The 25,881-nt window shown below is 38.3% G+C and overlaps 3 protein-coding genes across 5 annotated transcripts; 1 reads left to right on the top strand and 2 right to left on the bottom strand.

Moving 5' to 3' along the window:
• The first annotated feature begins 4,319 nt into the window (after window positions 1-4,319).
• On the top strand, window positions 4,320-7,936 carry LOC120013629 (protein SHI RELATED SEQUENCE 1-like). 2 transcript variants are annotated; one of them, XM_038865506.1, is made up of 3 exons: window positions 4,320-5,259; window positions 5,518-5,850; window positions 7,610-7,936. In XM_038865506.1, the coding sequence occupies exons 1-3, from the start codon at window positions 4,680-4,682 to the stop codon at window positions 7,792-7,794; spliced, it is 1,098 nt and encodes a 365-aa protein (XP_038721434.1). In that variant the 5' UTR covers window positions 4,320-4,679; the 3' UTR covers window positions 7,795-7,936. The 2 variants fall into 2 exon arrangements, with proteins under 2 accessions (XP_038721434.1, XP_038721435.1); XM_038865507.1 differs by lacking the exon at window positions 7,610-7,936 and having other exon boundaries at window positions 5,518-6,065.
• A 5,551-nt stretch (window positions 7,937-13,487) lies between these two features.
• On the bottom strand, window positions 13,488-16,378 carry LOC120013430 (protein FMP32, mitochondrial-like). The gene is made up of 8 exons (XM_038865234.1): window positions 16,135-16,378; window positions 15,744-16,044; window positions 15,391-15,522; window positions 15,178-15,237; window positions 14,355-14,431; window positions 14,192-14,248; window positions 14,004-14,070; window positions 13,488-13,894 (listed from the first exon to the last, which is right to left on the bottom strand). Exons 2-8 carry the CDS (start codon window positions 15,972-15,974, stop codon window positions 13,775-13,777), a joined length of 744 nt encoding a protein of 247 aa, XP_038721162.1. The 5' UTR covers window positions 15,975-16,044; window positions 16,135-16,378; the 3' UTR covers window positions 13,488-13,774.
• Window positions 16,379-16,791: 413 nt separating this feature from the next.
• LOC120013907 (zinc finger CCCH domain-containing protein 44-like) lies at window positions 16,792-25,011 on the bottom strand. 2 transcript variants are annotated; one of them, XM_038865884.1, is made up of 10 exons: window positions 24,392-25,011; window positions 24,058-24,137; window positions 23,412-23,599; window positions 22,121-23,018; window positions 21,864-21,991; window positions 20,508-20,567; window positions 20,372-20,422; window positions 20,124-20,194; window positions 19,457-19,611; window positions 16,792-19,335 (listed from the first exon to the last, which is right to left on the bottom strand). In XM_038865884.1, the coding sequence occupies exons 1-10, from the start codon at window positions 24,826-24,828 to the stop codon at window positions 17,426-17,428; spliced, it is 3,978 nt and encodes a 1,325-aa protein (XP_038721812.1). In that variant the 5' UTR covers window positions 24,829-25,011; the 3' UTR covers window positions 16,792-17,425. The 2 variants fall into 2 exon arrangements, with proteins under 2 accessions (XP_038721812.1, XP_038721811.1); XM_038865883.1 differs by having other exon boundaries at window positions 16,792-19,341; window positions 24,392-25,009.
• Window positions 25,012-25,881: the final 870 nt, after the last annotated feature.

Here is a 25,881-nt window from a genome sequence, read left to right as displayed (position 1 = left end):
TGGATTGATTTATTCTGTATGTAAGTCAAGCACTCAGAACTGGAGTATGTAGTAAGTAGTTAGGACCATCCTACATAACTGTCTTGACATATTTTTCCCATCGAAGAAAAATAAAGAGGAGTTTTGGCTTGGCTAATTATTTGGATTGAAGACAAATTGTGTTATTAATGCTAAAGTACGTACTATTCATGCACATCCGGAGTTTCTAAAGTGTACGTGGTGGTCCAGTTTTTCTCTGCATTTGTGATTGTGAGAGTGATATATATATATCTTTAGTTGGGAGATGGGCACGTGGCATACATCTCAACTCATACTTGGACTTGTTCAATAATAAGGTTCTAGTTGAGGAACCTAAACACTAAACCCATTTTTAGAATAAAATTTTCGTAATAAGGAAATGAAGAGATTGTAGAATGTAGTAGCCGATGTGATTTTTATAGATGTCAATAGTAGGTTAGTAAAAGATAACTTCCATCGATAAAATGATGCTAGAGTCCTTATATGGATTCCTTCTCCACTAGAGAGTGAATTTCTGCTGGATAATCGTGTATTCAAATTTTTAAATCACGTAAATTATTTGATAAATGGATGAGAGTATGAGTTACCAAATTTTCCTCTCATTGTACCTGTTGGTAATTGGAAATAACCCCAACGTGTACATTAATTGTTTGGCTTGTTGAATGAATGAAGTGTCTCGTAGTACCTATTTTGACTATACACAGATATGTATATGTGTGTGTCTATATATATATAGAGAAATCCTCACATAAGGGTATAATGTAAGGGTGTAAAATAAGAGTTACGATTTAATGGTGTGGATGAATGAGATAACAGGTCGGGTCCATTGTTTTGGGTTCCATATGTTTCAAATCAATGGTATAAATATAGATCTTTATTTTACACCCCTATATTAAATCACTATGTGAGAATTTTTTTTATATATATATATATTGCTTTGTGTATCGAAGTTCAAGGTTAAATGAACTAAACAAAACTTTTTTTTAAGCAAGCAAAGAAATCTTTGATGCAATGAAAGCAAAAATATGATGATCATGCCAACTAGGCCACCGTCCATTCAAAAAGTTCAATGCGAAGTAGACTCTAACGCATGCATGTGGGCCCTGCGTGACCTTTTTGGCACATGTCCATGCAAGCACTGGACCCACATTAAGGTAGGCCCCATTGCCCTTTTATTCCTCACACACATTATGTACTCTACTTAGGGCTCGGCATCGGGCCGGGCCGGGCCGGGCCGGCCCTACTTTTTTGGGCCCAGGCCCGGCCCCGGCCCAGGCCCGGTCTAGTTGTTCGGGCCTCGGGCCGGGCTCGGGCCGGGCCAAACTAAGAATAAGAGGCCCAGGCCCGGCCCGGCGCATAAATCTCGGGCTTCGGGCCCGGGACTCGGGCCGGGCTCTCACGGCCCGTCACTATTCATCTTCTTTGAAAATTATAAAATTAATTTGTTCATCATAGGATTCGAACTCAAGACGTTTAGATAGGAGAGTAATGAACTAACCAACAAGCCAAAGCCTTTACATACCACCTGTTATATTTTTAACACAATTAAATAATTTTAGTTTTACTTAATGAGTATTGATTTTAAATTTTATATTATACACATCTATAGTTTTAAATAGTTTAATTTTATACTTATTTTATAAAATATTAGGATTTTAAGATTTTATCAACATTTATGAGTAGATAGTCATATTATGGCTTTAAGGTTAGTGCTTAGGTTTAGGGTTTAGGATTTAAGATATTTAGGGTTTAGGGTTAAGGGTTTAGGGTTTAGGGCCTTTAGGATTTTGGGGTTTAGGGTTTTGGGGTGTATAATATATATATATATACATACACATACATTGCAATAATATATATATACATACACATATATATTATATATTATATATTATATATACATATATATTACATATATATATGTATGTATATATATGCAGACAGTGCATGCACTGTCTGCATATGTATATATATATACAAATACACAGACAGTGTGCACTGTCTGTGTATGTATATATATATGTATGTGTGTGTATGTATATATATATATGTAAATATATACATATTATATACATATAAAAATAAATAATGTCGGGCTTGGGTCGGGCTCGGGCTCGGGCCGGGCCAAAATTGGCCCGAGGTATCGGGCTTCGGGCCGGGCCCGGCCCAAAAAATGGAGCCCAGGCCCGCCCAAGGGATCGGGCCGGGCTGCCCAGGCCCGGTCTACTTTCGGGCCGGGCCGGGCTTTGGCCCGCGGGCCCGGGCCGGGCTCGGGCCGGGCCTAGGCCCGCGGGCCAAATGGTGAGCCCTAACTCTACTTCCTCGATCTCTTCCAACATATGATCGCTGCAAGATCACTGAGCACGCTTTTTCCTATGCAAGTGGGATTGAAATGACATCATTATTTTCTAAAATTATATATATATATTTTTATAATAATTATCAATTAGACCAATTCAAGCACATTTTCCCCTTTTCTTTTTAGTATCAAATTAGGACATATTACTCTAAACTCTAAATTCAAAAAAAAAAAAAATTAAAATGGTTTAAAATCTTGTACTACAATATTAAACAATACGGTAAAAATGATAGAAAAAAAAAAGAACAAATAATTAATTTTTTTTATGGGAAAGTTAAAAAAATATTTAAAGTATTTTAAAAATAAAGTAGAAGCAGGGGCGGCGCTGTGTTCCCTTCTATTGTTTCAGTCCTCCATAAAATGCCTGCATATTTTCCAAATCTAGCTCTGCTAATTAAATAATAAATATAATAATTAAACAGCAATTTTTTTTGTCTTTTTTCAATTTGAGTTCAATTATTATTTGCCTACCATTAATTTATGATAATAGTCATTTTTAATTTAATAGGAAACTCCACTTAAGTATGCTAAATCAAATACACGTAGATAACCGCTCAGTGTGGCCGAGTTAGTTGGAATAAATATTTTCAATTAAGAGACACAAATTCAACTCTCCACATCATATACTAAAAGGATATGTAAACCGAAGATTAAGATGTATGTAAACCGAAGATTAAGATGTTTACTGAACATTGATTTGAATTTGGGAAGGATTCAAATCCAACTAACATACTACTTGATCCTTTACAATCAAATTAAATGTAATGTTTCATTCGACCAAGTGATTCGCAAATTGTCCAATGAAAGAAATTAGCCAAATTTACAATGAATCAATGATTGTGATTGCACAATGAGAAACAAAAACCTAAATTTATCATTGTAATCACAATCTTTGTAGTATTATATATGATTGGAAGAGTTGGGTCGAAGCAAAAATGTAATAGCACATCCCTGAGCCTGGTAATATATTATCTATTTTGGGTCAGCTCATACTAGACAACATGTTTATGTTTCTCAAGGTTCATCTTTGAGCTCTAAAAAACGATATTGTATGTATTATAGTGGCACAATGACAATGCAAGGCCTGCCCACACAAAAGAGATTTTCCTCCTTGCCACCCTCGAGCCTCAAGGTTTTGTTTTACTAGGATTTGACATTGCAAAGGCTCATGGATTGGTCTTACTACGTTGGAAAATTTAGTCTATTATATTATGCACTTCACTTCTTCTTATGGGTGATATTGAATTTAGTGCACCAAGTCCTTTCATCACTCGATAGTTCGTCTAATACCACTAACCTTGACATCGAAGAGGCTTGTGGTCTCGCACTTTCTCTACTCGAGCCTATCATAGATATGATCTCCCATCAAAGAATACCAAAATAGACAATATTTGTATGCCCTGAACTAGGGAGTGAAAAATGTCCTTAAACTCTGACACATGTTCGCAGAACAATATAGGAGACTTGGCTTTATAATATACGTTTAATGAGGAATTTTTTATATTCCATGCACATAAAATAGATAGGCGAAATACTATATAGTGCCCTTAGGATATTAGATAAATGACATAAAATTAGTCTGAAATTTTGAAAAAAATGTATATTTTAACTTTAAAAAATTAGATAAGAGAGTGTTCATCACACGTTATGTTGTTGTATACTGTGCTAAGTCTTTAATCATTGTCCTTAAGGCACTGGTTATCAAGGTCCAATAGATAGTAAGGTTCTGTAATTCGTGACAAATTAGCACATTCAACACTTAAAATTAAAATAAAATAGTACGGAAAAAAGAAATAACAAAAAAGTAGCGGGTTCTCCGGTGCAAAAGACGAAGGTAGCAAAAAACACTGGTGGGCCGCCACGTGTCACAACATTGACCATCAGATACTGAACCATAAGAAGATAACAGCGTTCGATCAACTTTCACTAGTTGATCGATGAGATTGCGACATCCATACCCAACAACGAACAAACGCAGTTTTGTGAGAGAGTTTTCACAGGGACAAGAGAGGCGCTGCTCAGACTTCAGAGCTAAAAAACAGGCGTATAACCTGCAAGAAATCTGAGAGAGAGGATCGATGGAAGGTGCGTGTGAGAAATAAATGGGAGTAGCAGAGAGGAGAGAGAGAGGCATGGCGGCGTTGCAGACAGAGCTGTAATTCTGTCTCTTGAATGCCTTAAAACAAAATAACCCTGAACAGAGACTCCAGCAAAAATTCGAGAAACAAACAGTCGTGATTTTGAGTTCTGATATGGAAGTTGACTTCCAATTGAGCTCCGGGAGAGGTTTAGAGGAGCAATTACAATGGCAGGGTTTTTCTCATTAGGTGGAGGAGGAGGAGGAAGAGGAACAACACGTTTCGACTCACAAGAGGACGAGACCCCGAACAACCCGCCACCAACGGCAATTTCTCAAGAGAGCTGGTTCTGGTACAGAAATCATGAAGATCTCAACAACAACAACAACAACAAGGGATTCGAGCTTTGGCAAGGACACAACAATAATCCAGTACTACACCAGCAAGATCTCTACACATCAGCCGCAGCTTTAGCCGTTGGATCTCCGAGAACCTCAATCAACGTCCCTGATGACGTGATTCGAAGCGCCGCTGGAGGCGGAGGCAGCAGCGGCATTAGCTGTCAAGACTGCGGAAACCAAGCGAAGAAAGATTGCCTGCACATGCGGTGCAGGGCTTGCTGTAAGAGTCGCGGATTCGATTGCCAAACACATGTCAAAAGCACTTGGGTTTCCGCCGCTAAACGCCGCGAACGGCAACAACAACTTGCCGCTTTACAACACTCACACCACCACCACCAACAGCAACAACAACTTCAACTCCACACAGAAAATTCCAAACGACAGAGAGAAAATCCCAATCCTTCTGGTACTCTCTCTCTCTAATATTTCTTCCTTTTTTGTCATGTAGTGGTGCATAACATTGACTTGTGCCGTGAAATCGACCTTCATCGGCTTTTCTTTTCGACTTTTACAAACACTGTTGTTTAGTATTCCTGACGCAGTGCATTGACAGGGAAGAAACTATTTCTCCCCTTTGTGTATATATATAAATAAATATATTTCTTTTTACCTATCCCTATCACGCAGATAGTGTGTTTAATCAAAAACTCGTTGTATTTATTAGGGTTGGAGGTGGGGAATTTTCCGGCTGAGGTGAGTTCTTCTGCGGTGTTTCGTTGTGTGAGAGTGAGCAACGTAGATGATACGGATGATGATCTGTACGCGTATCAGACGGCGGTGAACATAGGAGGGCATGTTTTTAAGGGTATACTCTACGATAAAGGGCCTGAAGGTAGTTATGCGCCGGCTGGAGAGACGTCGTCGGGTGGACTTCAACCACTGAATCTTATCGAAGCTGGCACATCGGGTACCGTGGCGACTACTGGTATACCGACTACGGCGTCGTTTCTTGATCCGTCTAGTCTGTACCCAGCTCAGCTCAACAATTTCATGGCTGGTACGCAGTTCTTCCCAAATAACCCAAGCTCATGAAATGAAATTATCCACCTACATTGTTCTTCTTTTTCCTCTCCAACTTCGTAGTATAGTATTTGGTATGTCTAATGGTGATCATGAATGTTGTAGTTGTAATACATTTGAGAACCCATTAACGTACGAATTAAAGTGATCAATGAAGAAGAGAAAAAAGTAATCTTGATCGTTATCGAAAAATTTGATCGCGATAACTCTTAGCGTGAAAGAGTTTGCGAGTTCAAGTGTCATGATTATTTACATTGTACTTTGTGAGATAGACTTGCAAAAAGAAATTGTTAACGAAAAAACTGTGTTTTTGTTTTTGTTTGAACTTGAGAGTTGGGTTTTTGACTTCCCTGTATGGGCCGTGTGTGTTTGCTTTTTTGAAAATGGGTTTCGTCTATGGTATTGAACAAACTACAACAAAGGGGACATCTTTCCTTAAACTCGGTATAGCCATGCTGCCATGCATGAGCATTCATGTTAAAAAGGTAAAACCCAAAGCATGCTCTGTCTCCTCTCTCTCTCTCTCTCTCTCTCTTTCTGTATTGTCAATGCAATTTCATGTGGGACATTAAATGCACATTTTGCATTTCTTCGTCGTTTATTAGGTGGGTTTAGACATATCCACAGATGAGACTTCGATGATAAAATGTGAAATGAATGTTATCACCTGCTTTTGTTTAATGCACCTTGGAGCAAGAATATATTAAATATATATGTATATATATGCACACTTATATTATATGTTATAAAAATCTTGATTTTTGTATCAGGAAGAGAGATGGAGAAGCGTCCCTTAATCACATGTTTTCTTCTTTACAATGCATGAATAACTTCTGCTTCCATGATTTCTCTTTTCCCAATACACAGGTTTTCTTAATTGTTGTTTATTAATGAAGTTTAAATGTTTTAGGTATACCGCTCGTATCTTATACTTGTTTTCTTTTAATTTATTCTTACTTACCAAAAAAAAATTAAGTAAATGTTTTAGGTATGAAGTGGTATATAACTATATACTACTTGTGAAACTGTTCAATTTTACATTTGCATTCATATTATCCATCATTAATGCTAATACAAACTAATTACATGGCCGGACTTCTTTACTGCCTCTATTTGAATTAAAGAAAATAAGCAATTTAAAATTTAATTTATTAATAAATAAATTAATACAAATAAGTTAAACAACTTGTCCTAACTCCTGACTAATATTTATTGGCCTCTTTTACATTCATCATCCTCATGGAAGTCGTACTCTCTGATATTTTGGGGTCGGTCACACGAATCCATATGAAAATTGTGGAAATCCACTATAGCTGATTCTCTTTTGCCATTTTTCTTGGTATATAGCTTGCTGCACTAATTCAATAGAACACATGCCCTTATTATATATAATCATTTTGTTTAATGTATTCCTTGTCTTTTTCTAGGGTTAATTTGACTCCTTTGTCTCTCTGTCTTAATTCTTCTTCATCAATAAAAATATATCAAAAAAATAAGTCATCACCTCCACCCTTATTGACATGAAAGTGGGCGCATTTGTGATATTGGTAAAGATTGCTTCTTCTTTTTTTCAATGAATTGGAGGGAATAATCATGAGTCTTCCAATGTATATGATATGCTTTGAAGTTTGATCTACTAAGGAAATTATTAGTTGGTCTTTGGAGAACTTTGCCTTCTTATATTCAGCTTCAGTCCATCTAACTTTCAGTTGCATTTCCATGATCTGTAATGATAGGAATCCTAGCAGCCAGCTACGAAGTTGTACATACAGGATTTCATGTGTATTCAGTGGAGCCCACAAATTCACTTGGATCCTGTGCGTCAAACTCAACAGTTGGAATACCAACTGCTAGGATTCTCTGTCATTATTGTTCCATGATATCCTCAACACTACTCCTAGAAATGTTGGTTCTATGTTAAGTTTTCAAATCATCAATGCCATAACTCAGCAACTTGACCTGAAACTACTCTTGCATGTCCTATGATGTTTCTTTAACTTTGTAAGTCATTTCCTTAAAATGCATGAACTACTACATCAAGTGCTTTATTGTAGTCCTTCCTTGTATTGGCTAAAAGGCATTCTGCAATATTCTCCAAATAATTTCTCATCTCATTCATGCTTGTTCTTTGCTTTGTCTGGATTGTACAGGAACTCTAGTTTACTGTAAGAGTTTCACCAAAGTAGTCCAACATGTGATGTTTATGTTCTGTACATATGTCTCATGCTCCATGAAAAGGCATGTAAATACAGTGGAAACTGAACCAGAGATGAAAACGAGGAGGGTAATTTTGGCTCACCTCTCTTTCCCAATGCAAAAAAAGTGTTTACTATTTTTGTTTTCATTCATGAGAATGACTTCTTGCGTATGTTTTTTGCTCAGAAACTTTAGCTTTTTTCTCGGATTCTCATGTTTCCTTTAGCAACCACCGAAGAATAATTTCTCTAGCATCTCGTGTACGGAGAAAGCTTTGTTTGCTCGTGCCTCCCACACATATGTATACATACATAAATGCATGTGCGCACACAGACAAAAACAAAGTTTGTTTGTTATACACATGCATGCATACATATATGTCTGCATGTCCTTGTGGACTTAAGCTTTTTATAAAAGCAGTTCAAACTTCAAATGCCAAGTCTTTCTACAAACAATCTTGGAAGGAATCAAGGGGCCCAAGTTGGTCATTTTTCGGGTCCATAAAGGGGTGGGAACTGTAGGATTATCGGGGGGTAAGTAGAAAGGGGTGGGAACTATAGAATTAACGGCGGAGAATAAAGTATGGTGGATCCCAAATCATCAAATGAGACTCAACAAACTACATGGACAGTTCGACTTGGAGTGATATGGGAAAAGAATAGGTTGAATGGTGCATTACTGCTGGAGAATTTAAGATTTGAACCTTGTGCACTATTAAGCCCAGCCCAGTCAAGCCCAAAGGTGTCAGCTATTTCGTGGGCTGAACTTGATTGTGCCCTACTATTAATCGAGTGGTTTGGAGGGGAGCTTTAGTTATACCCCGGTTTTTACTAAGTGTACCCTGATTTTGTTGACTTTTCTTTGACTATGTCTTTTTTGAAGACATATCTCTTTATTCTTCCTCACGAGCACCCACGGCCAACCATGATGTCGTCGCCATTCGAGCACCAATCCAGTAACCACTAGCATCAAATTGAAGCCCAAGCCACCATGAACTAAACCCGATGAGTTTCGTCCACCGTAATCGCCAAAATCACATTCTAAAGTCTATGGCCACCGTGAGAAAGTCGTCTGGTCCGAACAATCTAACCATTGTTGGAGGAAACTGACATCACCTTTGGACTCCTCGTGGCATGGTGCTTCCATTCCACCCATTTTTCGATCAAGACGCTGTTAGAAATTGACGACCCAAGTTTGATCCCAAAAAAGACATTTTTGAATGATTTTGGTCTCGAATACCAACTCTGGGATAACTATGAGCCGGAATTTCACGTTTTCGACAAGCTTCAACTCGAGAGTGACCCCAATAGACGACAATATGGTCGGCAATGGTAGATTTGATTACAAGGTGTGTTTGTAAAATGTCTAAGATTTTATGTAGCTTGGGTGTATTTATAAAAGTTTAGAATTTTCATGGGTTACTATTAACAATGAGTGTATTTTAGTCATGAAAGCACTACATGTCTATAATTTTGATGTTCATAATTGTCCATAATTTAGGTGGCATGAGGAGAAGTGTGGGGGACCATTTAGGGTTAAATGATCCCCCACACTTCTCCTCATGCCATCTAGATTATAGACACTAAAATTATGGACACATATCATTTTGGTTTTAGTAAAAACTAAGGTGTGACTTAAGCTCCCCTAGTTTGGATTTTGATCCGGGCCTATAAAGTATAATTGACCTTTAAATTTTTTTGAAGTTGTTGATGGGCCTTAAGAATTGGGCCTGATTGTTGTTTGACATTTGGGTTCGAACCATTTCTACTTGAGCTCAGATGTGATACGTTTATGAGCAATATTTGACAAAAGGCCCAACAATAACCAGAAAAAAACACAACCATTGAATTTTCAATAAGAAGTCGAACGTAATATGAAAATAATTTTTATTCAAAATCCCAACCTCATTGTTTTCTCAAGCAAACATTAGCATATGTATTCATAGAAGTAGAGCAGTAGAGTATGATATATGATGGAGATTGACATCATCTTAATGGAAATAAAGTCTAAATAGTAATAGTTAATCAACAAGACTTGGAAACAAATATGTTGGCGACGCAATATCATGCATGGTCAAGCCTAGGGCTCAATTGAAGCTGGTCTTCCTTTCCTTCCTATTGACTTTCCCTTGCCATGCCCACCACATCCCCGTATCCAACAACCTCCACCTCCACCTCCACTGTTTCCTCCTCCCCAACCCCAGCCTCCCCCTCCCCCTCCACCCCCTCCCCCTCCTCCACCATTACCACCACCTCCACCCCCTCCTCCCCCTCCTCCCCCACCATTGCCTCCGCCCCCTCCTCCCCCACCATTGCCTCCACCCCACCCATATCCCTTACCATTTCCTCCTCCTCCTCCTCCTCCACCTCCACCGCTGCCGCCACCTCTTCCTCCTCCATTCCCTCTTCCTCTTTTCTTTTCGTGCCCTTTATGTTTTCCTTTACCTCCACCACCACTGCCACCCCCTCCACCACCACCGCCGCCTCCTCCTCCTCCTCCTCCACCACCACCACCTCCTCCTCCTCCACTGTTCATATTTCCATTGCTTTTGACGTCTAAAACTCCCCCAATAGTGTTTCCCTTTACATCTAACACAACATTAGGGTTGAACCGATCAGTAGTAGAAATATTGTTAAAGTGATGAGTAAGACCATCTTTTTCTTCAACACCATGCAGCCCTTGAACCAAACATGTTGGCTTCAACAACACAACTACAACGAACAAAATTATCACTCCTCTTGCAACCTCCATAATTGGTTAATTCTCTGCCTCAACTTGAACATGCATCCCACCGCTCAATCCATCTTATATATATGTGTGTGTGTGTGTGTGTACTCATTAGTTGTATATATTGTAATCACCACTGACAACTTGATGTGAGTCCCCACAACAACAAACTAGAAGCTACACCAAACTCCAACTCATCCCTCTCAAAAAGGCTGCAAGCCTTCAACAACATTTCGTAATTGATTAAGTAGTCTCTCTGCCTTGCCCTTCAATTTATCCCCCACCTTCCATTTGGCTAGGGCATGCATAGTCAAGGCCACCACTTTTTCTTTTTCTTTTTTTTTTCTCTTCAAAATTACCGCCTTAACGGTTAAGACTTTATCCCACATCGAATTAACATAACCCAATTAAGTGATATATAAACAAAGGTTCAGTTATTCTCACACAAACAACGCGTTTGCCAGAAAGCCAACAAAGCCTTGAAGGCCATATATTGGGTATCGTTGAGAAGTCGAGTCATATATATGTTGGACCCAAGAGGACAATATGGGTTATGTTGGCCCAGTGCGCCAACTGAGTCACTCGAATCCTCAACCAACATGTTTTATAGGTCTAAGAACCATGCTACGTACAATGGCCCAATAAAAACAAAGCAATGCTGCGACTTGCCCAAGAAGAACAAAGTTGTGTTGACATTTGGCTCAAAGCGGATAATATTAATATGAAGTATTTGTACTAATTTTCGAACATTAATTTGAAGATTTTGGACACCTTGACGCTCTATTTAAAACTCTAATTGGAACCTAATTAATTGGAGCAAAATCTAATTATCGTACAAGGGGAGCTTACTAGGTATCCACTCGTAAATAGTAGGTTATTAGACCTCACTAATAAGGCCCTAAAAGTACCCATTAGGGGATGCACGCAACAAAAGTATGGTGATCCCTCTTTACTTATTCCAAAGTCCTTTTTGTGTATGTAGAGACAAATTAATAGACAATGGACATTCATGTGATGAAAGCTAAAAAATTATCATCAGATGTATCCCACATGTGCTATGTGGGGGAAGCTGATCCTTTTACTTCAAGAATGAGAATTCATTGGTGGGTATGCATGTGATGGAGGAACATATATATATATGTATGTATGTATGTATACCTATATTAATTATGGTAGGTATGTGGAGTGCTGTACAGGAAATACCCATAAGGTTCTTTTTGATATTACCTTGATTTCTCCATGTGAAGGCAATTCCTGTTTCTTCACGCTTTTACGTTTTTTTGTCGTTTTGTTTAATTTTTTTTCCCTTTTTTTTGTCGATTTGTTTAATTGATTTGGGCTAGCTCTAGAGTCTGAACCTCTGGTGTGAGTGATGGGCTATCTCATCGCAAACCATTTGGACCACATTCCTATAGTAAGTACGCTTTCGGCCCATTATCGTCAGTTCCTAGTAGTAGCCTCGCCGCGGCCTAGCCAAGCTTCGGGCCCAGTAAACGCTGACAGAATTTTTATTTTGAATTGCCTTAGTTGAGCAGCAGGCAGAGTAGGAGAGGGAGGAATCCGGAGTCACTGCAATTACCCAGACTTTCTTGTAATTTGCATTCTACGTTTTGGATGAGGCAATATCCTTATTGTCATGCGTTGGGATTTTGCCAACTTACTCTATCGTCAAGTAAGAAATTTCAGTGTGCACACCAATCTCAGTTGACCATTCATTGAAGAGCTTGTAAGCTCCAACTTTAGAGGATACATGTCCACCCAAAACACATATAATCTCGAATTTTCAGTCAAAAAAATAAAGATATAATCTTTTCTCCTCTGGTCAGGGGAAATGAAAATCAAATTATGTTGTAGGTGTTTTTAATTTCAATGGATATAAATCATATTCTTTAAATGTTTTAATAGATGTTGGAATTTTCATGATGGGACCCTAAATCACTATCCTTCGGATATGCACGGGGTAAACCTATCGGACGACATATTAGCTCACAAACCATGACCGGTAAGTTCATGAAAAACCCATGTGTGAGCTCATGCCTCCAAATAGAATTGAACCCTGATGGAAGAGTATAATTATCATACACCTTACTACCATGCCAACTCCATCATTGTCGATCCATCCCACCATTAGAGTTTTCTCTTCTACTCAGTCCCCTAAAAAGTTCATCATGTCATCATGGGAATTTCTACAAGATGGTACATTTCAATGAATGTTCTTAGCTAAGTTTAAGTTTAAGATTTTCAAATGATCATCCATCACTCTTTTTTTTACTAAGAACAATGTCATACAACCTTACCTTTTTGACACCCGACATATGCCTAAATTCGGACCATCAAGCTCGCGCGCACAAAAGTTTTTTACTTGAACACAAAGTAAGTTGGGCCAACAACAATGCGTAGCCACAAGGGTACTGTTCCTAGTGAGAATCAAACTCGACCTCTCAAATCCATTGGATTTAACCCTAGAGAGATTCACCAACCAAACTATCACCCAAGTAGTTATCATCATCCATGACATGTATTGCAAAAGGATGATTCTAAGTGAATCTTTCCAAGTGGCCACAATAATTAAAAATTACCACCACTTTGAAAAGATTTCAAAAATTAAGATGAAACTTAGACTTTATTCTGAGATTGAGATTGAGAATTGAAGCAGACAATCAACTTCCTAAGAAGATTGGAAATACTCCATGAAAAACAATGCCAATGTGGTGAAAGTTAAATAAAATACCAACCAAAAGAAGAGGTTTAAAAACTAATGATCAACAAAAGACCAAAGAGTGACGACGGGCAATTGCTATGTAACAGAGTTTTTCTAAAAATGGTTACATTTCTAGTATTGAATGACAACAAGACAAGAATACAAATTTTCTTGATATTCTCTTTTCGTATCCCACAAGAGAACGCTAGCTTCAATAAAAAAAAAGAGCTGTTCTCCCGCTTTTGGGTTATGGAACCCTCGGAGCAATATTGCATGTTCACATAATTATGCGGACTATGGCAAGACCAACAGCAGAGATTGAAACAAGAGTACCTATGCAATACTTAATCACCTCGTACTTTGCGGCCTCCACTTGAGCTCTCAAAGCATGAATTTCCTGTAAATAGCACAATAAAATCAACAAAAAAAAAAGGTTTAGACAATTATTGCTGTAAATTTCAGTCAATAAAACCTAAACCCTTGTCAGTTCCACTCAAAATCCTTACCCGATCAAGTTTGTTAGTGAGGTTAGAGGTTTGAGCACTCTGGTTTGTTAGCTCATCTCTAATTTTCCTGCACATGCCGGAGTCCATAAGAATGTAAAGCTCAAAATGTCAAGAGACTAGCTTGAACAACGAATTTGGCATGTTCAAACAAAAAAAAAATAGGGGTAGTTTAGTCTCCATTTCCTTACCCTCTTTCAAGATTCCAATCTAATCGTTGTCCTGCAGTCACTTTGTCAATTTCATACCTGCATCACGTGGTGTTTCTGCACTATGAATGCCATGATAGAACAAATATTTATAGATCATAACATATATGTTCAGTGAGAAAGGGAACTCTATAAAAGAACATACCTGAATTCATTGCGTAACTTTTCTATATCATTCTGAAGTTTTTCGGCCTCATGTTGCAACAAAGAAAAATGGTGTTTCTGCATTAATTGTTGCCCCAAATAATTAGCAAAATAGGCATGTGTCCAAATTGCAAGAGGGAGCACATGTCCTGCCTTATGAGAAGTTGCTCAGAAACCAGAAGAATAAAAACATGGCTATGATTTTTATGAATTGGTTCCATAGATAATTCTCAAAATATGGAAAAGCAAGGCATATTTCCAGTATTTTAAATCTTATTGTGCAAGAAATGGTCCTGGCAGCAAGAATTACAACATCACAGCGTCTTAAATCACAGTGCTACGTGAAGAATCATATAAAGCAGTTAGAGGCTAAGAGCCATCATAGTTTGCTATGAACAAGGGGAAATTATGAGGAATAAAAGTTGACTGAACTTTACTTTACACATGATGAAGCATTTTACTTTCAAGGAAAAACAAGGGCATTAGAGCCACAGCCAAAGTACAATAAATTTATAAGTTTGGCATCAAAGACTAAGTGGCCATGAGAACAAGGGGAAAGATTAAATAGGATATCCATTGAGGTCCAGCAAAACAATCTTTGTTCATTAAGAAATCATGGTCATGTATAAGTCTGATTGGTATTATTTACAAAGTTGCAGTCATCTAATTATTGAATCAAGGAATTGCACCCCGATCTTAGAATTTCCTATTGCAACCAAATAAAGATTATCATTTAGCTTTATACCAGCCCCCAAAAGAACATAGGAAAGCCTACAAGCACCCAACTTCAAAAATAATAGCAATATAAAAAGATTGGTTAATACCTGCAAGCTTTGGACTTCAGATTTGAATTTGGACAAATTAGCTTCTTGAATCATTTCAATCTAACGATAAATGCCAAACATAAAAATCAAAACGTTAGAATAACAGAAAAAGGAGAAGTTATGTGGCATAAAACTTTCCTTTTCAGCATCTATGTTAAGCCAATATGATAAAAGTCAATACAGAGAGATAAAAGACTGACAAAGAAAATTTACTTTCTGCATCTCTCCCTTTGAAACGAATGAGTGAGAGACATTCTCCAAGCTATCATTCAAAACTTCAGTTAGGGCAGCAGTTATGGCCTCAGCTTGCTTAGTGGGCAGACCCTGTGACTCTAATCTCCTAACCTAAACATCATACAGCAATTGGACAGTTTAGGGCAAAAGTAAACTCTCAAAAAATCAACATTCTCAATTCTTTCAAAATATCATATGCAACAAGAATTGAACCGGTAAATGTCTGCATTGCCTAATCTGATTCTTGTTTTCAGAATTGCAAATCCCTCAGGACTTCAGCATCCATGGGAAATGGGACTGGAAAAATCAAAAGAGGACCAAATGTTTCTTACCAATGCTAGAGTGTCAACAAGAAACAACCGACTTCCATTAGAATTGGAGAGCTGAGAAATCTGTCTGTGTTGCAAAACTGAAACCCCAGGAAATGATAATCGAGCCGCTAAGGGATCATAAGAGGACTTATCCATCACGTCCGCAGCAGCAAATCCTCTAAATCTACAAAATCCAATCCCTGAACTGGTTCCAAATTGCCCCACCCGCTTACATGCCACAGCAGCGGCCATTCCAGAAAAAAAAAATTAAAATTGCGCAAGCAAATCACCCAAAATTTCTGCAACAATCGATTCTCAATCCCTAAAAGTAACAGCACAAGACGATGGTCAATAACATAATCTGTCTCCACAAATTATCCTCAAAACAAGGTGAAATCGAGATGGACCGTACCTCTCTCCGGCGACTCTAATAGATCTTCCGAAACCTGCACCCAGTTCTCTCCATTTCCCGGCTGCTTCTTGTTTGCTTTGCCTTATAATAACTTCCAGCTTGAAATTTGCGGAAAAAAATGTGTTTGAAGGCGCGTGTTCTCCCATTTTTAAGTAAAAAAGAATTATATAATTCGCAGAAATGCTTAATTGAGCATCTGAGCTCGAGTTTTACTCAATCCCAGCCATTTTTCTAAATATTCAAGCGGAAACAGTGTAATTACAAAAATAGAGCCGAGGATCTATCATAACCGTATTTTTATGGGATTTTGTAACCACCCTATTGGGTCAAGGACTCAAAACATCCCGAATTCAATTTCCTTGGAGAACAATATATTTGTGATGTGTATTGTGTTTTGATCCAACTTATCTCATTGTTATATAAAAATTCTTACGCGCTCGGGCTTGATAGAGGGTTATATAAAAAAGACTCAGCATTTGATTATGCAACGAACTGCTATATTGACTTCCTTTGAATAGGCTAAAATTCAATCAAGACTTTGAAATCAAGCATCCAGGAAACTTATTCCGTCATCAAATAAAAAATTTATGTACATGCAGGTATGATGAACAATTACATAGAAAAGGCTCAGCATTGGATTATACAACAAACTGCAAATCGAGCATCCAGGGAAACAAATGTGTATTTATAGTTCAAAATAATTCTCTAGAACAAATCATAGTTTTTTTTTTAAAAAAAAACGGGAAAGGGAGATTTGAACCCTATTCACCAAGATGATAGACACTATATTTACCACTCCAACTAGTGGCTCGAGTGTAAACAAATCATAGTTCAATGGTAATTGGTAAACTATCGGACACAAATAGTAATTACGAAACTAAATTGCACACAATTGCTTGTTTAGTGCAAAACTCACGGGGGCCGATGACTACACACGATGCTCCCTCGCAATAGCCACTTTCATAAAATTTACACACTCGCTGCCCTTTGGGCAGTGTTCTGAATGAGCCTCCTCCATTTACACCATCGGGTGCAGCCTGCCTGTATCAAAAATTCCTAGCCTTACCAAATCCTGAATTGTGAAAAGAGGGGCGGACAATCTTTCTGTGGCATGCCATGATTGAATACCACAACTGCTTGCATTCCCAGTAGAAGTGGCCGAGTTGGCGTCATTGTTTAGACATCCAGTCCCCTTACTGATCCCCAAACCAACATTTGCATTTCCTTGGGCCTTTCCTCCCAAGGATCGTTCCCTAGCTAACTTCTGATGTGGATGGCACAGGATGATGCTTCACATCTGCTCCCACTTCCCAAGTGATTCATCTCCTACAGTGCCACGAGAAGGAATTTTCAGATCGCCAGTCGAACTCAGAGCATCACTTTTTCCTTGTTCAGGAATGGGGCTAAACCCCTCTACAGGACTAAAGCAGTCATTTTCAGTGCCTCGTGAGAATTCCCTGAATTCCCCACCACAGCTTATACTTGAAGTAGGTGAACCACCCAAACGGCCAAGAGCTTCCATTGCTTCAACTTCGGCCAGCAGATCCGAAACAGATTCACCGGGTAAAGAGCAGAATTCAGTAGGTTCAGGAACAAATGCCTGCCAACTAGACACATCAGCCAGGTGGGCAGCAGAAGAATGTGTTGGTTGGCCGGTTCCAGATGTTGGAGTAGAAGCATAATCACTGGCCACTTCAACTGGTCTCAAAGAAGATGAAGACACAAGATTGGAACCCCATTCAACAGAAGGTTTTGTTTGAGTAGTAGAACCACCAAAGCCATCGACAGGAACTTCTGGGAGCTGCAATTCACCACCTAATAGACTGGAAGTAGCACTCCAACGAGGGCCCGAATCAAGGACGTGAACACTTAAGGACATAGATTGTTTGTTTTCAGTAGCCTGACCTTCCAACCCTCCTTGATTGTGCTTTGGTGTGGGACTCGACGGATCAGGGAAATGAATTTCCTGTTTCTGCTGTGATCTTTCAAGAGACATGGTCAAAGAAAGAATACTAGAGCCAGAAACCCATCCATTTGAAGAACTGTTGATGGATGGACACCCCTGACCTTGTCCAGAAGAAGCTTGGCCTGAGTAGCTCTCACCGTCAGCTTGTTTCCAATTGCCGTCTGCAATACTGCTTTGACTGCCAGTTGTTTTAGGTGGATTTATAGTTACGCTATCCTGACTAGCATTCCATTTCTCATCCTTGCAACCTTTCCTTACTTGAAGTGATGGAGTCAAGCGAAGCTCCTCAAAAGGTGTAGAAGAGGGAAGTGAGGTACACGATTGAGGCTGGTCAGCCCTAGACTCAATACCTTTTGGCAAGTCCGAGCCCTTTAAGGAGCCTTCAGTCTGTTGATTACAAATGACAGGATGTGCATGTCCAGTCCAACTTGAAGAATGGGAGCCCCATCTATTGCTCCAGGCAGATTCATTATCACTATTGTTATGGATGCTTGTGTCATTTGGCATTGAGCTACAAGTCACCTCAACCTTTTCATTATCTACCCAAGTTGCATCTGTGTTTTCACTCATCTGAGCATCCACAATTTTATGCGCACCATCAGATGGAACTCTTACATCCGCAGGTAATAAGTGGTTGTTACAAATTGATACTTTAGAGTTCTGCCCATCCAATGCATCAGACAACAGTATAGAGTCTTCCTGCTTCTCATTTATCCTCCACACTCTCAAATCCGAAGGAAAGTGCCCACTCATTCTCCATTTACGCAGCTGCAACATGGAAAATGGCCCCTGAATATTTCCAGCCGGGTCCTGATAATGCCACAATTTCTCTCTTTCAAAGTCGTGAACTGAAAGCTCTGTCGCTGTTGAACAAGGTGGTAGTGAACTTTCTGATGCACCCCGTGATTGCATTTCAGATTGCAGTGCAGCTTGATTATTCCAAGTACTAGTCACTGAACTAGCAGGGCCAACCTGGTTCTTTGGCGGAGTCCAATTATTTGAACCAAATGATTCTCCTCCCTGATTCAACGTAGATGCATGCACTGGCTCATGAACCAGAGTGGTACCATCTTTATCCACATAAAATCTGGTGTTTCTACTTTGATCGTACGCAGTACCGAAAATCTTCAGTGCCCTACTTCCTATATCGTCAAAGACGCCACCTCCTCTTCCTGGAGATTTTTCCTCCACTATCTTTCTTGCAACAACCGATTTTCTCAGTCGCACAAGATCATCTGCAACTATTAAGCAACATTATGATCAAACAATTGATCTCACCAAAAATGATCTTTGAGCAAAGAAATAAAGACAACAAATTGGTCTAAATCACAATATGAATGTATCACCACTACAGACCTTGTTTCTTTTTGTCTGGCTTTCCATCATCTTCCTCAGACTCGTAACTTGGATTCATACTAGGGTCAGCATGGACTTCAGGAATCTCATGAAGCCTACGCTGACGTTCCTCAAGTGAGTTTAGAAGCTCTAATTTCTCCACACATTCTCTAAGCGTGCAATATGGTCAAGGAAATCAAGATTTTCTACCAGATGGCCTTTTATATAAACAGAAAGCAATAGTCAAGTATACCGGCAATCAATGGAGAGCATCTTTATTTGCAGGGGCATAGATATTTTATTTCCTGCTACATTTGAAAATTGGAGGAAGTAGATGCAGAAGGAAAGGAAAACAAGGCAGAAAAAGGAACTTCTGTAATAGGCATAGATGCATGCCCAGAACTGGTTATTTTTTCAAAAAACATTAATGTGGCAATACGGCAACAGAAGAGAAAGAGCCCCTGATTTGATGAATATCAGACTATTCATCTATCTAACAATCAGTGGAATCACGTAGACCCAAGCCATTAGTTGGAGTGGTAGGTAGAAATAATTTTCCAATGTTCAAGGCATCCAACCCCACCCCCTCTTGCCTTGATGGATATGCCATACAGCATTATCAGTTCAGTAATCTGAGAAATGCCAAAAATCATAAAGAAGCTGAATGATCTCGTATAGAAAAGGATATTCTTTCCGGTGACCCTTTTCACTAGCTCGATCACGAAGATGATTAAGTTTCAATACCTCTGCTTCCAGACACTAGAAAAGAACAATAGGAGATATAGCATCATTCATGAGAATGATTCGAATTCAGATTTACCCAAGATCAAACAAAAGAAACCGATGGTAAAACCAAAAATAACATTCAAAAGGAAACAAATATCTCATCTCCTTCCAATAAAAACCACATATAAGCATTTCGGGACAAGAACTTACTTCCTTAACTCTCACAGCCCGGAAAGCGATTGCTTTCTTCTGAATCTCCCCCTATCAGCAAGAAGAAATTTCCTTTAAAGAGGGCTTTCGAATAATTTAGCAGGTATGAAGAACTTATCAAAATACACACACTTACCACAGTCAATCGTTTGATAAGCCCACATTTTATACTCTGGCGTAAGCGTTTACACTCATCCTGGAAATGCACATGAACTCATCAACCAAAGGCAAACTTTGTACAATCTATTTGACAGAAATACAAACTATAATACCACACAATGAATATCCGACAATACACTAGATAGAACATCAAATGAAAACATAATTTGGTTTTATAAAGGTATAATAATGTTTGGTTTATCAGAATGAGGATAATAATTGACCAGGAATTTTTTTCCCCAAAGGCTGAGGAAGTGTGCAACTGTGCATATTGGTTGAACAAAGCTCGGCCTCCATGTATTCCACTGGGTATTGTTCTTATAAATAAGGGAGAAGTTATGAAATGGCCCTTGAACTTTTATGAAATGATCAATTTCCCCCTGAACTTCATTTAGAATCAATTTGCCCCCTGAACTTCCACTTCCATATACCGTTAGCCCCTACGAACATATTCGGTCTATTTTTGCTGATGTGACAATTGTTTTCCATTAGGTACATGACATGTGATTTTCAGGCTTGCTGCCACATCAGCTAAATAGACGAAAATTGTAACGGATTACGATCTTGAAAGTTCAGGGGCTAAATTGATCCATTCATGAAAGTTCAGGGGCCATTTCAATAGTTATCCCTTCTTGTAATAACGATGTTTCTAAAATAAGATCCAAAACAAATGAAGTATTTTTACCTTATATAGTTATGTTAGTTATCTGTCGAGTGCCATAGAGATTAAATCTCTGTTCTATCATTCTATATCTGGTAAAAATTAAAGTGAGCAATAAATTTTATGGAAACTATTCTTCAACTTTTTTTGACAAGTCAGAGCAGCAGTAAATGAGTCGAGTTCTACAAGAAAAAACGTAGCTTACTAAACAGCCTTAAGAGAAGACGAAGACAATGAAAAGGATTGAACTCCGTCAAATATGAACATAAAATGTTCTAATCCCAGTCAACAACCAAAAAAAAGAGCTTGAAAGACCATTTGCATGTAAGTGATGCGGGCAGAAAAATATTTAGTGTTACATCTTTTTGTCACACGAGGACTTGTATCTGTATCATGTGTTTATATTCAAGACACAAGCAGCCATACTAGCTTGTACAAACAGAATTGTAGGCATCTACATATTCCATACACCATAAATATATTAAAAAAAATGTCATGAGATAACACATTTCTTAAGGCAGTCAAGGAATATAGTCCTTGATCAACAGCCTTTATTACATTTATCAACACTTTGACATAACAATTATCATTGACGTGATCAGCTAAAGAGACTATTGCATCTGTAATTGTAGAAACACAAACAGATGTATTTAATGTAGCCCAGATACTCACCTCCGAGAACTCCTGATTAGAAATTACATCTATGGATACAACCTCTTTCTTGTCCAGGTTCAAAATCTCCAACATGACATCAGTCGTTCTTGTGCCAACTTTATATGATTCAGCCACCTTGCTAGTGCCTGTGTACAAAACAAACAAAATTTTTAAAAAAAATTACCAAATCTTTCCATTTTTGAGCATTGACCTACCATTTATCTCTCACACTTTTTGTTTACTTAATGTAATTCAGAGCTCAGTTAAAATAATACCTACAACTTGGACAAGCCTATACATATCTTGCTTTTGATCACCAACATGAATTCTTATCCGCACAATGGAGCCAGAAACTGTGTTATGAAAACTTTCGGCATCATCTATTAGATTTTCCATCAGATTACGCTTCAAGTATAACAAATTAATGTTGTGGACGTCAATTGCTGCGTATTCATTTGGATTGGACTGTACTCCTCGCTCATCAGATTTTTTTCGTGTTTTACGCTTCCTATGATTATTTATCATCAGCTGGTTATCATTGCTTTCGGCAGCCTCTCCATTGCCAGTGATCAGATCAGCAACTTTATTTGCTGCGACATTTTCTTTTATAAGAAAGTGATATTCAAGAAGCTTCAACATTTCAAAATGACCAACACGCTCTTTCCCAAAAAGATTTATAAGCCTTGAGTCACATATAATTTGACTTTTCTGACAGGGATCACGAAGATTGTTTCTCTTTACATATTCTAACAGTAGAGCCTGGACATCAAATTGGGATAACATGGAGCCGTCACCATTCTTCATGTGTGCAACAAACTCTAAAAGATCCTTTGTTGCCCATTGCACGCCTTCAGATAAAGATTTCCCTCCATCACCACCTGATTTTCCAAACCCTCCAAAATCCTGGTTGAGATGATTCCTGGTTTTTCTTTTCGTAGATTTGTTTGCCTCCAGATTTCTGCAGGAGTTGTCCAAACTACAAACTTTTGCATCATTGTTATTACAAAATCCACCTGGAGATTCTACCTTAGGTGGCAATGCTACAACTGTCTTGCATGGATTTTTAGCCTTGGTCAACTCCTCTAAAGTCAAAGATAGCTTCTGTTTTACATAAATCCAGTAAACCTTGAAGAGATACTCCCAGCTACCTTTGTCATCAAAATCCACTTGAACCTACAGAAGTAACATGGGGAAAAAAGAGAGGATAAAATGGCACAAATTGATGGTAGACAAACAAAAACGATTAACTGAGTAATCTCCCGATGTTCAAGAGAATTGCACTTTAAACATAAAGAATGGAGCTTTAAAAAGAGGGTGAACAAACAATGGCTTTGCAGAAGCAAGGATTCAAGTCTTAATGGCTGGCAAAAAGGAAAAAGAACCAAGATAGCAAATAATAATGATCAAGGGATCCGTAGTATAATAAAAGTCATTCAAGGGTACTCAGCCATTGTATAGATGACCTATAGTCTGATAAAGCTAAAATCACGATGACTAAATAAAATTCTCAAGAGGAAACAAAGAAAAATAACAAAATGAAAGCCCAACAAATACATTTAGACATACCGCTTCCTTATTTCCAATCGGAATATTTTCAATCAGCATCACAGTTCGTATGCATGTTCCACAAAATCCTTTGTTCCCTCTTACACACAAGTAATCAGCATCTTTTGTGCATACTTTGCACAGTGAAAATGTACAAGTATAACACATATAATGGGAAGCTTTTTGACAACTGCTACATATGTGCCAACCTGAAAAATAATAATAATGATAATGATACTAACAAATTAATAATTAAAAAAACACTTACAAAAGAAATTAATTTTAAAAAAAAAAAACTCAAGAAAAAGACGGATGATTGACCAACCAAAGTTACTAACAAATGTTAACAGCAAGAGTAATCACATACATATCAACAAAATGACAATCTTCGTGCATTTAATACAAAATATTTTAACTTGAAAAACAGCAGCATCATTGCAAGGCTACTGTGAAATGATTACACAAACATGCATCAAAAAGGGTAACATTCGAAACTGAAACCTCATCGATGCTACAAGAAGCATACAACGATGTGAACAACTTGACTTATTTGGTTATTAACTGAACTAGTAAGCAGTTCTACAATTCTTTAAAAAGTATCAAATAGAGGCACAATAATGTAGAAATTAATACAACTACTATAAGAAGTTTGTCCACTGCAACATACCACAGTTCCATTTAGCCTTTGATCGAAAGAAAGATTCATCCCGCTTAATACAAGCCGGATGGTAAGCCTTGGGGCAGCCCCTAACATATTACAAAATGCAGGTAATTAATTAGGCGATCACATATTAAATTAGCAAATTGATATAGTATACAAAGCCAAATCATGCATTGGTTGCCAGTGAGTCTCGGACACTCAAATTAATGTTCAATTCCACCAAGTGATGTCCAATAGTTCAAGAGAATGAAGTTCAACTCCAGTTTATAGCAGACATGAAAATCGTAATTGGCTAAATTATATCGAAGTTATAATTAACCAATTCAGCAAAGCAACTAACCGACGATCGCATAGCACTAGACTGCCACCATCAAAGCAGATAAAGCAAACATCTTCTTCATCTTCATCTCTCCTCCTCCTTGGAGGCGGCTGAGCTGGCGTCGACCTTCTCTGAATTCTCGGAGGCCGGCCCCGTCTAGGCTTCCTTATACTCTCCTCCGAGTTCCTCGGTGCCGCACTCCTAACCGCCTCTAAACCCACCACCATTTGCACCTGCACTTTTTGTCTTGCCAACACCTCGGCATCTCCAGCAAGGATCACCGGAGCTCCGACGAGCCGTGAATCGTCCATTTCCCTCGTACTCTTGCATTGATCGACGCTCATTAGCTCAACTCCTTGAGCAGAATCATCAAAACCCCGAGACACTTCCTCCTCGTGGTGGAGACATGGCCTGTACATCTCCGAATTCACCACAGCTTCCTCTTCCTGTTTTTCCATGGTGAATGGAGATTGAGGAACTCGAAATTCGGCAAAATTCGGGATTGAAAAACCCTAGTTGTCGTTTTTGAAGGGTCGGGTAAGAAGTGGGAGTAGGCTCATATGGAGACGGAATGAGACAGAGAGATGAGGACTTGACAAGGCACTGTTTGCTTGATCACTTTTAATTCTGTGATGGACGACCACCGAAAGAAAAGACGCTTGTTGGGATTAGAGGTTTTGTTTTTTATCGCCAAACGCGGCACTTTTTCTCCCTAACCTCTCCTTTTTAGTCTTCCGCTCTTTCCATCCTGAGCATCACGTGCTTAGTGGATGGTGATTGGTGAGTACCAAGGAAAAGGCCGACTAAATGGTCGGGACCCACCCGTTCTTTGTTCAAACGCTGAAAACGCCACCAATACTGTGCAAGCACTATTACGAATCTGCTCAACTATCCCAAATTCTGATACAAATACATACCATTTAAATGTCGTATATTATTTAAATGAGTTTTTGTTATAATTTGAAGAATGTCGTATATTATTTAATACGATTTAAATGTCATATATTATTTAAATAAGTTTTTATTATAATTTGAAGAATGGGTAGAAGAGATATGTTGGATCCAACCAATACTTAAGGTATTGTCTCATATTGGGTCAAAGGATCCTCAAATGTTTGAGGGTTAGACATTGTTTATAAATTGAATGGAACTCTCACATTTTTTCAACGTGGGATTCTTAACATCCATCTCAACATTTTTGATAATTGAGAAAAAAAAATACTTGAATGTTTAGCATGTGTTTGTTTGTTTGTGTTCAGCTCTATTTGGTTTGTCTAGTTCAAGACAAGTTCATATTTCTTTTTCATTTTTTTTATTGGGAATAATTCATAATTCTTTTATCCTTATTATACAGTAATTGAAAGATAGAAGCCGAAACTTCTTCACTGAAAAGGAAGAGAGACATCGAAATCGATAATGGTGGATAAAGTGTGCATGATGGAAAATAAAAGATGTATGCCTTTTGTCTTGTGTTAATTTTGAATCCATGCTTTGTTGACCGTACATATGCA

Source organism: Tripterygium wilfordii, chromosome 13 (assembly GCF_013401445.1).
Source record: "Tripterygium wilfordii isolate XIE 37 chromosome 13, ASM1340144v1, whole genome shotgun sequence".
Lineage (NCBI taxonomy): Eukaryota > Viridiplantae > Streptophyta > Magnoliopsida > Celastrales > Celastraceae > Tripterygium > Tripterygium wilfordii.
This window is presented reverse-complemented; position numbering and strand designations above follow the sequence as displayed.